Consider the following 16,237-nt stretch of genomic DNA (forward strand, 5'->3'; position numbering starts at 1 on the left):
ACTCGTACGAGCGGAGCTGTAGCTTGTTTTGGGATGTTGGTCTTGTTTTATGTTGTTTTGCAAATCAGTTCTTTTCCGTCTGAGTAATTTGCCTTTAGCGTGCCATTAAGGTTTTTGATGTGTTTAGCTGACAGCCGGATAATGGGTAAAAAACAGCCTTTGGTTAAGAGGAGTCAGATGAGAAGTTGCACGTTGAGTGAAAACTGGCAAAAACTGGCCCAAAGAAGGAACGTGAGCAATACTTTGTTAATACACAAATATAACAATTTATCTCTCTATATGAACAGCAGGGTTACAGGGTGTGAGTACTTAAGTTTTAACGTCTTATTGCACTGCACAATACGTTATATCCAAATCCACTCTAATTGCTGCAGAAATGTTAAAACTCAGCCAGCTGACCAAAGTGTGATACCCTACTACATGGCACCCCCGCTGGACCACGACCTGCAAAAAGCTGAGATTCACAAAAACTTGAGACCCCCTCCAAAAACGCATATAACTGATTATTTTACCAGTTCAAACACCAAGCATACCTTAATACGCATTGATGCGCACAGTGGAAACCGTCTTGGCACAACCGCAGAAGCTAACATCCTGATTTCCACTCTAGGGAGTACAGCCAGTCGGCGCCAAGAAAAATGAATGGTCCTCCTGGATTGGCTGCTTTGCAAATGCCAGCCAATAGTGTGTCAAGTAGCATTGCATCTAGGTATTTCAGCTTCCAAAGTATGTCTTTGTTGAAATAATTTAGATACACTTTATGAAAAAAAAAAAATCAGCATATAGGCGATTTTTCCGCAAATAAGTTGTAGTTGTGTTCCACAGAAGAACCAGCGAATAGATGAGACGATGAATACTGAACCACAAATAGGTGGCGGTCCGTTGTACAGGATTTGTAAAACGTTTACATGCGTTGAGGAGTAGCCTCCATATATGGGAGCGCCTTGCTTTATCACCTCAACACCTAGCAACCCAAATCATCATATAAACATGATGCAACAAAAGATTGAACATGTCTTTTCATGCTTTGCCTAGATTTTGCTATATCTAAGTAAGCCGCTGTTGTTTGCGGGAAAGACTAGTGACTTTGCTGAAAAAGAAAAAAATATGTTAGAAAAATATCAAGCTATAAAAGCACTCTGGTTGAATCACCTGCTGTCCTTTGGCAAGGCTTACCTTTTTAAAGTTGCTTTTCTTTCTTTGTTTTCATGTGTAAAATGCAGAATGTTGCACATACAAATGCATTTGCACTACATGTTTAAACATGTAGTGCACCAAATCTCAGTTTAAACTGAGATTTGGCAATGATTTTTAAAAACTCTTTCTAAAGTTGATGTCTTGGGGATTAAGATAGCCGACGATTCATCACAACAGTGAGTAAGAGCTCATGTACCCAGGCCCACTATTTCCTTATCTTTATTAGAAATGCAGTAGTACAGCTATTTTATTGACTTTTACCATGTTCTAGTAATGTTTTCCTGAAACTTGTAATAGAAACTGAAAAAAGGTATATGGTCAAGGGAAAAATGGTAAAAGGTTCAAGGAAAATATGAGCTGCACCAGAAGAATCTGTAGCCTAGCACTGCTTTAGCCATGCTTAACGCTGCCTTCTTTTGAAATACGATGAAATTGTTGTCGCTATTTCGCCCTGCTGGTACCTCATTGCTATCACAGCATTTTTGCGCTTGGAAGAAGTGCTGATGCTTTGGTGTAGAAATTTTTGAATATGCGTCTTGGAGTGTAATGGTGTGTCAGCTGCGGTTTGTGTTGGGTCATTTATTTACTTATGTCAGTGCCTGTTGACAATTAATCTTATACTATTAAAAAGCCTTTTGCTTTTTACATTTTAATTAGGGATGCACCAATATGACAATTCCACCAATGTGATATAAATATGGCAGATAACCGATATTTACAGATGGTAATTTTTCCTACCCTTTCAACACCAAAAAAAACCCCTGACATTTCAGCAACAAGAACTGCCTTGTTGCTGAAATGTGCTATGCAAATAAACTTGATTGATTGCATCTCTGCTTCATTTAACACTACCCAAATTAATACCTCATGACCAAGCCTCTCTCCTCCTTAAATATACACAAACGGCAATAATATGGAAATAAATACCAGTTATTAATATCAACACATTTTTACTTGTCGGGCCGTTACCTATATTTAAAAAAATTAATAAATAAAATAACGTCAGCCAAACCAGATGTTAATGCTGATATATTGTGCTTCCCTACTTTTAAGTGGTTTAAGTTATAATGCATTTGTGGGTTCAGCAGCAGAACTACATATGTAGCTTGCATCTATGTATCTCATCTTGTTCGGTCAAGTTTATGGAGTGGATGAAGAAGTCTGGAAGAAACGTGCTTATTGGCAATTAAAAAAATAAACTTCTTTAACAGAAAGGAGCCTCAGTGATGTGTGAAAGTACCATTCACTCTCACAACAGCCTGGCACCTGCTCTCCATGCTGGTTGCCAGCTTGATCACACACCACTGTGGGATGGTAGCCCCATTCCTCAACCAGCATGTACCACAATTCAGCCAAAGTCACCCGAAGTCCCTTCTAGGAACAACCAAGTTGTTTCTAGAAGTATTTAATGGAGCCGCACATTCAAATAACGGAGGCTGTCTCTGTGAAATCTTGCTCCGTCGGTGCAATCGACATTCTGAAGGAGTGGAGACACGGGACTGCAGGTTACGGAATCTAATCATGTTATCTCTCTGCAGTGAGAATCTCTTTAATGATGCCAAGCCATTTTATTCCCAGTGAGTTGCAGCGCCACATCGTCATCACTGCCTACACCGAAAGATGTTTGAAATTGGCAGAGAGGATTTGGCAAGTTTGTCATGGGTGGAAGGCATAGTCAACTCCGCTGCCCACAGATGCAGCTTCCTTATAAATGAAGCACCTTATAAGGTGAGAGAAGCAGAGTCTCCAACATGTGCAATTTGTTGTAGCAAGTTGTGAAATCTGTTTAAAGGCTTTAGGCTTTAGGTTAGTTTGCTGTTTTGTTTCAAAATCCAAACCTCTAACTTTTGTTTCTGACAGGTTTTATTAGAGGCTGTGTCTCGCCTATAGCTTAGACAGGAACCAGCAACTTTTGTCACCAGTATCCCTCGTACTTGGAGAAAAATTCAGAGAGGCCGTCAGCAAGATAACTGCAGTCAGCACGAGGGGCTCTCTGTCGGAAAATGAGGAAGTAAAAGGCAGTCAGTCTCGAGAGGAGGAAGTGCAATCGAGTTCAGGATGACTTCTCTGTCTGGCTGCCCTTCCACGCTTCGGGAAGGAGTTGTCCTCCGAGCCGATCAAGTGCCGTTCGCCCGCCGCTCCGAGGATGTTCGGCACAACAATTAGAGGCAGGCGAAAAGGTGAACTCTGTCAGAGAGGGGGAGGAGGGAGGCAAATTGACGGCTTGGGTAGTGGTACGGACTGAATGGCAGGGTGGGATATTGGAGGAGATCGGGAGAGGTGGCAAATGAGGGATTTAGCGCAGACTCTGGAGGGTGCCGAGAGACGGGTTCAAAGAGTGACTGACAGCATGATAGATGGAGGGTCTGAATAAGTGAGCGAGGCGCAGAGATGCCGCGCGAGTGCTAATGATTGACTGCGCGCGTACAGTTGGTGGCAGGCCGTCGCTACGGAGAGCGGCGTAGCGCTCGTGCGCTCCTGCGTGTTTATGATCCCTGCATGTGTGTGTTTATTATGGTTGACCATTTGCTCCTGATATTGTATACACAATATCATCCCTGTTGCGAAAGCCGCCCGACTCCGGCATGCACGCAAACCTTGTCAGGCCTTGGACGCACACATATACGCGCGCGCACACACACACGCACAGCAGGCTCAGTCAGGCATCGCCCGCAGCCACACTCTCCTTCCCACCGCTGCCTCCCTCATTCATCTTTCATTAGCCTGGCTCACACAGGAGAAACAGCCTGCTTCCCCCCCTCCTTCACCGCACGCCTCCACCCTTCTCATCTAACCTCTTTGCCTTTCTTTCCCCGTCTTGTTTTATCCCCGGTTTTCCCGCTTGTTTGTCTTGCAGCCTCCTATTTTGGAAATCCTTCTTCCTTTGCTCAACCTCACCCCTTCACCTCTTAGCCTTGCTCCTACTCATTTTCACTTCTTCATCACGCTCCCTTCTTCTTCTTTCCTGTGCCGTGCTGTTTTCCCTGACACTCTTCTCCCCTTCTCTCCGCTCCCTCTCTCTCTTTCTCTCTCTCTTGCCCTCGCCTGCTCTTTCTTCCTTTCATTTTGCTCTCCGTCTCTCCCTCGATGGAGGGGAAAAGGCTCTTCGCCTCTAATTGCGGCTGTTCCGTTGCCATGGCGCGTGTTGCTCAGCGCTGCGAGGTGCTGTCTGAGTGGTGTGTGTATGTGTGTGTGCGCACGGCAGGCAGATGATTGCTTGCTGCCAGCTCTCGTTTCCCGGACGCCGATCGTGTTTCTTTGCGGCAGCAGGGAAAAAAGAGAGAGAGAGAGCGGGAGAGAGAGAGACGCCAGAAATAGCCCCCCTTCACACAGACCCAGTCACTCTCCTCGCTGCGCTGTCAGATACTCACACATGCGGAGGGACGCACACACAAGCACACGCACGCAAGCACACACACACACACAGCGTTTCCTCTCTTTTCTGATATTTTCCATGCATGCGATCCAGGTTATGCTGTGTGCAGACACCTCCAAGCACACACACACACACACACACACACACACATACACACACACACAGGCATTAATGCGTATTTAGTTCTGTTTGCACACGTCCAACTTCCTCTGCCTGACGATGAGTGTGAGTGTGTGTGTGCTTCCTTCGTCTCTCCGGAGGTTCTGTGGGGACTCTGATTTATTTCACCTTTAATGGGAAGTGAAATGAATGTGAGCAGCAGCTGGTCTGGTCCTCGGAGATACCGCGGTACGCTAACCCAGAAAACAAGCAGCGTTGCTCTGAAATGGCCCTCACTCTGACAAGCGGCAACACACGCCACTCTACGCTCCATTGGCTGCACTGTTGGTTTTATTTAAAGCCGTGCGCAGACACTCCGTTAACACCCCTTACCCGGAACGACGGAAAAGCCGTGGGCTCTCTTTTAAGAGGTGTATCTCCGATCTCTGCCCATCCAACTTTTCGGGTTTGCTTTCTCCACTCACAACTTTTTATAAGGGGAGTTGTTGGGAGGTAAATGGAGACAGATTAATAGCAAATAAACCTTGAAACCTCGACGCTTTAAAAGAGGATAAGGGAGGATTATAAGCAGATTTGTGGACGAATCGCTCTAATCATCTGCTGTTCTGTTCTCCCGCAGTTGTCGAAAGGTTTTAAGAGAAAGAAGAAGAAGAAGAAAAGCTTCTTCTTGCTAAGCTTAGTTTTACAGTTGGAGTGCCTCTTATTTTTGATTTAAAAAGAAAATACTAAGCTTTTTAGACTCCCCTCACTTCATCAGATTGCTCTATGGATGTTGTTGTCGGCAAAGTTGCAGAGCCCAAAATCCTCAATAAATAGTGCTTGTGTTTTGCAGAGAAGACCTTGGGCTTGAGCTAACTCAAGTGCATTACTTCACTTAACATTTCAATGAAACCTTTTGGTATAATGCGTCTGTTGGTTTGGTTAACATGCTTTAAATAATGAGGAATAAAATACATGGTATGACAACATTACCAACAAGTCGAAGCTTGTTGGTAACATTTAGGTTTGATCTTGTGTTGGAAATATTTACCCACTACACTCTCAAAATAAATGCAGTTATGAGGATTGTTTGCAGATTTAGTTCTGGACTGTGGTAGATTATTATTTAACTTTTATAACTTCGATGTTCTTCCGAGGAAGCCATTTTTTGTTTGTCTGGATGTGCTTGGAGTGCTTTCGCTACTGAAATATGACACTCATACACACATTCCTTTCTCCCCAAAACTGGAAATGCTCACAATTTCATCCACTTTTGAGGAAAAACACCAATTGCAGCTGAATAAAAGGAACCCCAGACCATGACGCTGCCACCAACATGTTTCTCTGAACATGTGGTTGTTTTTAATTTGTGCCAATTTGTGCCAAATGTTGTTTTTGGAGTTGTGGACCAAAAGTCCAATACATTCAAGACTTTGACGTTGTTTTCTTGGTAGAATACTCTACCTGCCAGAAATGTCTTCATCTCTTCCTGTGGATTTTTTTTTTCTACCCTTGCCCTGACCCATTTTTTTAAACTATGAGATTGCTTTATTCCTTTGGATCCTATGACTTTAGCTGAAGCTTTGTAATGTATGGAAAGTTTTACTTGAATAGCTGAACAGGAGATTCTTTAGTCACATCATAGCAACCAGGTTGTTAAACCTTATTTTTGGCCCAAAACAGATTTGTTTTTCATCTAAGATGTGCAGTAAATGTCACTGCATATTTTAGGTAAGATTTCAAAAAGATATATTTTTATCTCATTTTATCAGGGGTGTTTACACTTTGTAAACTGCCATATGTTGCATCCATGTGTAATCAAAATAATTTGAAGTTTTTGTCGTCCTGTGAACTTTGAGACTCACAAACAAATGAACTGCAAATTAAAATGTAAAGACTAGGCGCAATTTCATGACGTTTGTGGAAAAAACGTTTACACGGCTGTGTTTTTGTCCTGTGCACTCGTTCCTTTTTATATTAAAAACACTTCTGACTAAGTGTCCTGACAGGCGAGAGCTTCTGCCACCTATAAGTACAGAATATTACACACTGATAAAAGCTTTGCAGAGGCTCCCTTGATGTGACGAGAGAGGAAAACTCAGAAATGCCCTTTCCCGTAACTTGCCATGTTTTGTACCCATATTATTGTGAATATTATAAATATTGGCAGATTTGCACCTTGCTTATTTAAAATTTTGTGTGAAATAATTGCATTTTCTACAATTTTTAAAAATGGTTTTAACAATTAACAGTGAGTTTTAATATCTTAAAGCTCACAAGACAAAATATTCATATTTTGTCTTGCCTGCGCCATTGGTGAAAGTAAAGGTTGATCTATTTGCTGAATTGTACTGAATTTTGCGATGTTGCCAATATTGCATCACAAGAGAATAATGGCGTTAACATTAGACTGGTTTTTATTGCTTCAAGTCTCTCAGGATAGACTTGACTCGGGATTTCAGATATTAAGTGAAATATTTTAATTTGATTAATTATTTGAATAAGCCGTTGAGATTTTAACCCCTCAGAAACACACATGCGCACAGTTCCACACATGCACAATGCACACGCTGTATACTCCCACACAGAAAAAAGAATAAGTGTAAGCCATTCACACATTTAATAATGTGTTTATTTTGTCCATTACTCATGCAGCGCTAATTGTTGTAGCTCAGAATATGGCAGTATAACAACAAACTGTTTCATAGTTTTGAAAAAAAAAAAAACAAAGTCATATGAAGCGATGGGCAGAACCAGGAGTTTTACCCTAATTTAGGGGAAGGAACTCATAAATGACCTGAAGTTCAACAGAGCTAATTTTGGCAAATGTCAAGGTGAGTGACCCTTTGTCAGTATAGACTATTATTTTATAGTCACAGTCTATGATAAAGATGTAAGTAGGTAAAGACGTAAGTAATGTTATTAATGGTCATTGCTGCAACATTTGAGTAACAACAAATTGCGTTCCTCAGCACTGAAATGCAAGGTCAGATATGCAATAGTATGATGCTATTGTATTAAGAGGTTAGCAATGATGTAGCACAATTGAAGTGCTAGATTTTGCTAGATCTCTTAAATTTAATATTGGGAGTAATCATTATTCAAATGTCCAGTGCCCTTTTGTTTCCAGAAACATATTTTGGATTTTCTTTCGTAGGTTGAGTTTAAGTCCTGATGATGGGTTTCTATTCTTGATTTTACCTTTTGAATAATTGAAAGGATGGATATTGAAGAGGTGTTGGTTATTTCACCCCTTTCTCTCGAACTTTTGTAGATTTAGTCACGTAGAAACTGTTTGCTGTTGGGTATTTTGCAGTCTCAAACTGTACCCAGTTTCACACCGGCTTTGACAACCACAGATGTAAAGAGTCTGTTTTCCATTCCATTTCTCTACAATATATCAAGCCTCTATCCTCATCATGCTCATCGCTGTATCACTCTGTCCAATATTACAATTGCAAAGGACAGTTTTGATGCTATATTGCCAAGCCTATAGTATTTCAAGTGACACACAATAATGCGGAGTATGCAAATAAAGATCTGGTCAGTTTGGATGGACTCTTGCTGCTCCCGGTGACGAAACCTGACAAACATTAGGTTGGCGCAAAGGCTTGGAAAGTGGTGAAGAAATCATGGTGATGGAAAACAGAGGAGAGTGTGGAAAATGTGGGTTAATTGCAGCCGATATTTCTTGACGTGCAGCATGATTTTCTAATGTAATGCAGCTGTATCATCTTCGTAGTATACTGTAAGGAGATGTGTTTTTATGACTCCGGTAAATCACATCTACCAGTTGTACATTCTTCTCTGTTATTCTGTCTTGATCTGGGGCTTTATTCTGTCACATTTCATCATAATCAATAGGCCCAGACAAAAATCAGAACCAATTCGATGGGGTGTGGCTCAAAGTTTTCAGAAAATAAAATACTATCAAATTAAATAATTAGTGAGATTTGATCAATTTTTGTTCTTGTCCATAGTTCCGGAAAGAACTCGTTTAGAAAGAAGAATAAACGTGAAAGCAATTGCTCACATGCACTGGTATAAAACAGAAGTAGGAAATGGAATGAAATGACAATTCATCGATGGGAAATGTGCCTTCCAGCCAAGTCTGAAGTTGTGTCGCAATGAATGATACTGCTGCAGGAAACGTTTTGGACGGAGTGTGGGCTCAAAACTTGGTGTGCGCACGTTGTGTTTTGTAGCTTTGCTGATGTAATTGCAGCTGCGAGGACTCGTTGTTTGTTCGTGCTCATGTGGTGCTGGTTCCAGAGATGTCACAATGTTGGCAACACGGTTATGATATGATTCATGGGGAGGATAGTTGAAACACAACAATGGTGTTATTGCCAAAGATTTCACAGACACACACGCACACACGCAAAAAAAAAAAAAATAAATCATTATCACAGAAAAAGGAAACAGATCTTCTTTTCTGGCTGTCAGCCAGTCGAGATGAGTGACTGTAGAGTCTCACGTAACACCTTGTAACCACAATACAACAGTGTTGCTTTTCTGTCAAATGTTTGGTTTGGTGTCTTCCTTCCCCGGCGGGGACGCAGGCGGTCTGAGGATAACTTCCCCGACCCCAGAGGTCAACAGCTGTGGCCACTTAGATCCGGGTGCACAACCAACCCCTGAACAACGGCGCATGCAGGAAATGCCATGAGTCGCACACGGTTTGATTCTCCAGCTAATAGATCAATAAAAGACATTAGTGGCAGGCTAACCCAGCGAGCAGTGCTAATACAGGGTTAATCCAGGGTTAATGGCTGAGCAGCATTGTTCGCGGAGACGGCTATTAGTTCTCCGCAGCATCTCACAATAATGCTCCCCACTCCCCCATCTTGTCGTACCCCGTCTTCGCAGGGACAGAAGCACAGCTAAAATGTTGGGTGGTGGGGGGCAGGCGGGGAAACGTACGCGATCCTCGTCTTTGAAAATAAAAACACACATCGACTGTTAAACACGAGCGCGCAGGGGAGACGGAGTGTTTGCAGAGGATAGGTCAAGAAATTAGCGTGTGGTAATGAGAGGAGATGCATCGTTGAAACTGTGGTCTGGAGAGGTGGAAACGGAGCTGAGAGAAAGTGGTGAGAAGGAGAGGAAGCGAGTCGAGCGCTACACATCTCCCCGTCCTTGTAAAGTGCTGCGTGCTGTCGGAGCAGCAGCCAAGAATGTGTCAGCCCAGCCGTCTCACGCTGCCTAATGGGCTCTTAAACGCTGATATAAAGCTCGCTCGCTCTTTCACCCTCCCCTTTTCCCTCTCTTGCTCCTTCTTTTTCTGCCTCCGCCACTTGCTCTCATTACCTCTCGTTCTCACCCTGTCCCTCACTCTGTCACTCACTTGTCCTCTGCCTCGCTTTCTGTTGCTCTATCAGCCTCTTGCTCTTTTTTTTCTCCTCGTCCTGTAGCTGTCTTTCTTCTCCTTTAATTACTTCGTCCTCACCTCTTTAGCTCTCCTGCAGGTTGCTTCTTTTATTTAAAACTTCTCAACATTACAACTCAGCACTTCCCTGTGTGTCTTGTCCTGTCCTCCTCCACCAGACTCCATAATGCCTTCTACCCTGAAGAACCTTCGTTCCCTCTCACCCTTTTCCACGTCCTGTCAGCGCCTCTCCATGGTTTGGCCAATGCCTTTGTTTTTGGCCTGGATAAGGAGTGGTGGAGTCTGCTGAGCCCAACTGGATTGCAGGTACAGGAACTGCACACACTCACACAAACATGCTTGTGTAGTTTCGTTTTGTAACAACGCTTTGTTGCTGCAGAACGCAGGATGTGCACAAAGATGAGCTCTCAAAATGGAAGTCGGTCTGACTAAATGTTGGACCCCTCGTTGTATATACATCACTCTCAAGCTATTTCACAGTTAGTCATATTTTTTGTTATTTTGCATATAAAAATCAGAAACTTCTGCTGTGCGTTTGTACTCCTCTCATACTCCTAAATCAGATCCAGTGCAAACAACTGCCCTCAGGAGCCACCTAATTAGTAACTAGAGTCCACTGTGTACTTTAATCTCAGTGTAGATCCAGCTGTTCTCAGAGGTTTGCTGGAGAACATTAGTGAACAAACAGCATTATAAAAGAAAACGCTGCAGAAGTTTTGAGAGTGGAATGGAGTGTCACCTTCTTCTGGGAAAACATATGATTATAGCAACAATCATATGTTTGTCACTCAAGCATATGAGTGACAATGTGTGTTAAAAGTGGTTTAGTACAAGAAGTATACCACCAAGTCATGTTGACTTAAAATAAATTTGACGTTGCAATTTAACACCCTGAAATTTGGGCTCTGTCTCTTTAAGAAGTTCATGGTCTTTCTGAAACTCCTCCTTCGTATCATCACATCAACATTCCTCTTTCAAGCGTTTAGAAACATTCGTCGTAGCACAGGACTGATGAGTAGCTCACATAATGAGCTCAGCACATGTGCAGTTCCACCAGCTGTTTGCTAATTGCTGCTGGCTAGTCTGAAGGAGCTGAGTGGTGGAGGCATTGGAGAGAGATTAAAGGACTCCTCAAAAATACATAAAAGAATCAGAGCAACACTCCAGGTACATTTTTGATGAGGGAATAACATTATAACGTGATATAAATCTCAAAAAAGTCGATTTTACACAATGCTGCTCCTTTTAAGAACAAAGCAAATGAATGTGTTAAAATGGCCTATTCAAAGCCTGGACCAAAACCTAATTGAGAATTGGTGGAGATTTATGCTCATGAATGCTTTCCATCCAATTTGACTGAACTTGAGTTATTTTGGAAAGAAGAATGGCCAGAAAGTTCAATCTCAAGGTCAAGCTGCTAGAGTTGGCCTCAAAGACGTGCAACCGCAGTTACAGTGAAACATGATTCTGAAAAGGATTGGCTGAATAAAAATGGATACAACACTTTATTTGGAAAAGATTTTTTTATTTTATTTCTTACATTAACATTGTATGAATACTTGTGCAAAGACATACACCTGTAGAGAGATAAAGAATCACATTTGAACAACCAGGTGGAGTACATAGTGGACAGGTCGTCTTTACTTTACCAAACGTGGCTCCCGCAACAATCTGCGTTTCCCTTAAACAAAAAATACAAGTTAAAGGGTCACTTATACAATGCATTTTGAATGTGCATCTGCAAAGAGCCGGAACAGGTTTTCTTCAGAGCATTCCAAGAAGCTTTCCCTCTGCAGGCGCGCGGGCTGACAGACAGTATGATTACAAGGCTCCTTAATTTATTGTTTTCTGCAGGTATTCCTGAATGGCTGAAGCATATTTTACATTTTTGCCTTTGCAGAGACAACAACGCCAAATTGCACTTGTCGCCTTTTTAACCTTGGCGAGATTCTAAACGGTGCTTCACATGGCGCCACTCGTTCATTCATTCACACACTCATTCACACTTGTTATTCTGTTCGTGCGGCGCTTTTCTTTCTCCCACTCTTTACTTACTCTCACACACATACAAACATGCATCACATCAATGAGCCTCATTGTGAGAAATGTGGAGTTCAGTGTCTAACACAAGGTCTCTCAAACAAGGTGGGGAGGGGAGAGGGGGAGGATATTTGACACATTTGGAGGAGACCCAGTGTGCATGGGTAGGTGGTCCGAGTTCAGTTTCGATGGAAATCTTTTGTTTTTGTTCCTTTCTGGTGCAGTGTTGAGTTACTGATTATTTTTAATGCTGGCTTCTGCAAGCATGTGAATGTAACCTAATCCAAAAACTTAATTTGACTTAAGTGTAAAGAGGCGAATGTGACAATGTGTACTTATCTAATCTTTTTAATTAAATGTGCAGATTTAACTCAGTACTGCAGGTCATTTCACACCTATTAATTACTGATCGCAATGTATTTATCTCCCTAATTGCTTCCGTTGCTTGTGTCTCTGATCGGTCACTTAGCTCAAGTTGCGGTAAATTACAGTTTTCTTACCTGCCTCGGTTTGCATAAAAGCATTGCTATTCTTCAGTCCCCCAACTACTAAATGGTTTTTAGCCTGGTTTTGGTTAAAAGGTAACATACAGGTTTCATCCTGAGTTGTTAGTTCCACATATTGACTTGTGGCTAGAGTACACAGAGCTGTACTTTGCACTGAAAACCTAAGCTGTCCTAATGCAGAGTGTAATTCAGAGAAGCAATGTCAGTGGTGTGGTCATATTTTTGAGAGAGAATTGAAAGGATAAGGAGGTACATATATCTAAGTTATTTCAAATCTGCATAAATCTGTTCAAATGTAAAGCCTAAAGCATGTGACTGTAAATGAAAGGTCAGGGGTCGTTAGTTATGAGAATTCTGCACCAAGTTTGACAGTGGTCCATCCAGCCGTTGTCAAGACACTTCAGCCATTAATGGGACTTAATGGTGGTCTTAGCTTAATTGGAAGGAATCGCTAAAGTGGCTGAGAGGAGTAATGTCTCAGATGGAGTTGCTGTTGTAGATTCTTTCCGTTTCTGTTGAACAGTTTGACTGACGTTCCGTCACAGTAGTTATGTCGACTGCGTACTAGTATGTGTAAAAACAAAAATTTAAACCTCTAAGTGGGGTTTGCTTTGCACCGTACCCTTGTCTTTTTCTTTTAGGGTCTCCGGTGGCTGCAGCACATGAACGCACGCTGTAGATGACAGACCACGAGACTGAAAGGCTTAATTGTTTCTTGTTTTTGCTCGTACATGCTTGAATTCCTGTAGCATATCTCTCTGCGATATGCCACAAGCGTCTACCAGGCAGGCTTCTATTGTCAGGAGAAGGAAATGGCACACGGCGCCTTTTAGCAGTGGCTGGGTTCTACAAAGTGCTTCACTGCATGATTTTCATTCATTCTTTCTCACATTCCTTCCCACAGTGCTCCTTTCTGGTTTGTGCCGGGATTTTTTATTTATTTATTTTTTCCCCCTTTCTTTCGCACGTTGATGAACACATTGTGAGAAAACCAGAGTTCTGTGTCTGCCCGGTGTCTTGTCAACACCCAGAGAGGCAAAGGGACTCAACAGCAGAGCCTCCTATAGCCAATCTCTACTCTACCGCCCAAGTGGAAAGCGCTTTACGTTGCCTTCAAACCTCTGTTTTGAGACTGTTGTTGAATACTGAGATTATTAGTGTTGACTAGTTTTAGCTATAAGCTCTTTAGGGCTCCGTAAATTAGGCCTGTGTAATCAGGTGGTCTGCTCAGCGCCTGACTCTTTGCGAGGCTTAACCACTTAATGTTAATAACCGGAAAATTTTACAAAAGCATTCGTGCTGGGTTATTTCTGACCAAGGTTACTGTTTATTCTCTGTGAATAACTTTTTAATTCGCTTTAAGGATTAGTGACGGTATCAAAGAAATGATGGCTACTGTTTTGGACGCCATTAATTCCTTGTGGAATATGTAAAAGCTGAACATTAAGAGCACACGGAGACTCTTCCACATGAAAACAGGAATCTCGTCGTGGTGAATTAAATTTTCAAAGTCACCAATCTCGGTGACTGATAAAGTAATTGTTGAGTTATTGATATTGATTGGCCAGCTTGTAGAGCTGTCATCAATACATTTACTGAAGTGTTTTCTCCCCAGGAGACTTGTAATGGACGGTGTTTGACAGATGTTGATGTGAGCAATTTTCCAACGGGAGAAATATCTTACGGCAATTAATTCAGAGATTTTACGCAAGTGGATTATGAGATGTATCACTCGTAATTTTATTTGAAAATACAATTATTACTCACTGGAAGCAAAAGTGCCGTACTGTGGTCAATACTCAGGGGAAGTAAGAGAGGTTTAAAGAACGTAATTGAAACGTTTATGGCTAATGACAAGATTTCTTGCGCTTTAAGAATTTTAGGACGATCAGGCATCAACTTTGGGTGCTGCTACTTGAGTTTGCCAAAATAAATGTGGCATGAAATGAAAGGCTGACCAATGTGACAATCAAAACAAACCATAGTAAATGGGGTGCTAGTCATTTAACCTTTTATTTCTAACCTTTTACAGTTTTGATTATTCCATATTCCAACAAATTTACTGCTAATCTCTGGATGTTTTGTCCTGAGTGTATTGGATGGGCGCACTGTTGAATTGTTTTATATCCATTTTGATAATCAGTGATTTGTGGTAGAAGTATTTATAAGCCTCAGGTGGCACGTACTGTAGGTATCTTGTTACATTGGTGGTCCTGAGCTCATATAGTAAAAGAGTCAACTAAATCAATCCATCAGATTCGCAGTCGTTTATATTAAGGTGTAACCGGAAAATACTACACATTTAAATTGCATTAGGCAAGGTAATGGAGCATTTTATGAATATTTTGGGACTGGGAAACAACCAATAAGTAAAGAAATTAAAAAAGCAAAAAACAAAGACAGGCAGAAATATATTAGGAGAGTCTAGCCCGCCCAACCAATCTGAACAATAGAAGTGCAGTGGGTCCAAGTGTTTTGCCGATCTAGCAGATATGTGAATGTCTAATGTGTACATGACCCAGGAAATAATGTGGAACGCTGCAGTGCTCCACTACAATTCAGCTGTGAAAAAACCATTTCTCAGTCTTTTGCTTCAGCAGCTGATGCTCCGCGGCTTCCTGCCTGAGAGGAGAGGAACAAACATCGTCTTTGTCAAGGATATGGAGTTTCTCATAATGCTGAAATCCCCTCAGGATTTAGTGTTAATTCTTTCATGTGCATATCATTTTTGTTCGCAACCCAAAATGTTGAATTGTGGCCACTTTCGTGTTGCCTCTTTTCCGTAATGTCCGCACTTGTGGAGATCACGACAACTAACGGTTCTCCAACCTGGCATTCATGTTGCCGTTTGTTCACTGATGTTCTGCAGCAAACTTCTGAGGCCTTCACAGGACAGTTCGATATAAACGCATGCCCTTTTTTTTTTCAGATTTTTAGTAGGCAACAAATCTGCAAACCATTTCTTTCCACCTCAAAGTTTTATACTGTTTATTGTTGATCTGACGTATCAAATTCAAATACAATACATTGAGGCTCGTGGTTGCCAAGTGACAAAATACGAAATGTGCTTTGAGTACTTTTACAAGGCACTGTGTGTGGCTAATATGGCAATTAGTGTTCCTTTAAAAGGAAGTTGGTTCCCTCAACAGGATGCTCATGGTTGATTTATGGTTTCTTTCTTTGTCAGCAGATTAAATGATATAATATAACAATTCAACCATTAAACCAAAATGACCAATAATGAGACCAAGTAGTGCAACTTCTGTGTTTTAGCTTATTCTTTGCAGTTCAGGTGCCAAAAATGCAAAGTGAGAGTTCATCTATTAAATTGACTGAAGATGAATATGTAAACTAAAAACCGGAGTATATACATTTTTTTCACAAAACTTTGTTGAGAGACTTCTGATTTTTTATTGTTATGTTTCGCATATTTTCAGAGTTTTGTGTAATGCCTGTCCAGGTTGACTTAAAAAGTGAGCTGCTATTGTCAGATGTTGCTTTTCTACGTTTCAGAAGAGTAATTGTTAGGGGTTCGGAGATAGGAACATCTTAACACAGATCCATCTCCTATCAACACTGCTGTTATGGCAATTTACTAATATATATATTTTTATTACTCATTAAGAATAA

The 16,237-nt window shown here is 41.5% G+C and overlaps 1 protein-coding gene across 7 annotated transcripts in view; it reads left to right on the forward strand.

Moving 5' to 3' along the window:
* The window catches only part of LOC103479434 (cyclic AMP receptor-like protein A), a 74,352-nt gene that overhangs the window by 46,932 nt on the left and 11,183 nt on the right, over positions 1-16,237 (forward strand). For 6 of the 7 annotated variants that reach the window (XM_081601481.1, XM_081601494.1, XM_081601471.1 and 3 more), the window contains one exon: positions 10,220-10,367. The exons of the other annotated variant lie outside the window; for it this stretch is intronic. In XM_081601481.1, coding sequence (XP_081457607.1) covers positions 10,220-10,367 — 148 coding nt within the window. The remainder of the gene's footprint in view (positions 1-10,219; positions 10,368-16,237) is intronic. 7 annotated transcript variants of the gene reach the window in all.

This window comes from Poecilia reticulata, chromosome 2, assembly GCF_904066995.2.
Source record: "Poecilia reticulata chromosome 2, P_reticulata-male-v2, whole genome shotgun sequence".
NCBI classification, from domain to species: domain Eukaryota; kingdom Metazoa; phylum Chordata; class Actinopteri; order Cyprinodontiformes; family Poeciliidae; genus Poecilia; species Poecilia reticulata.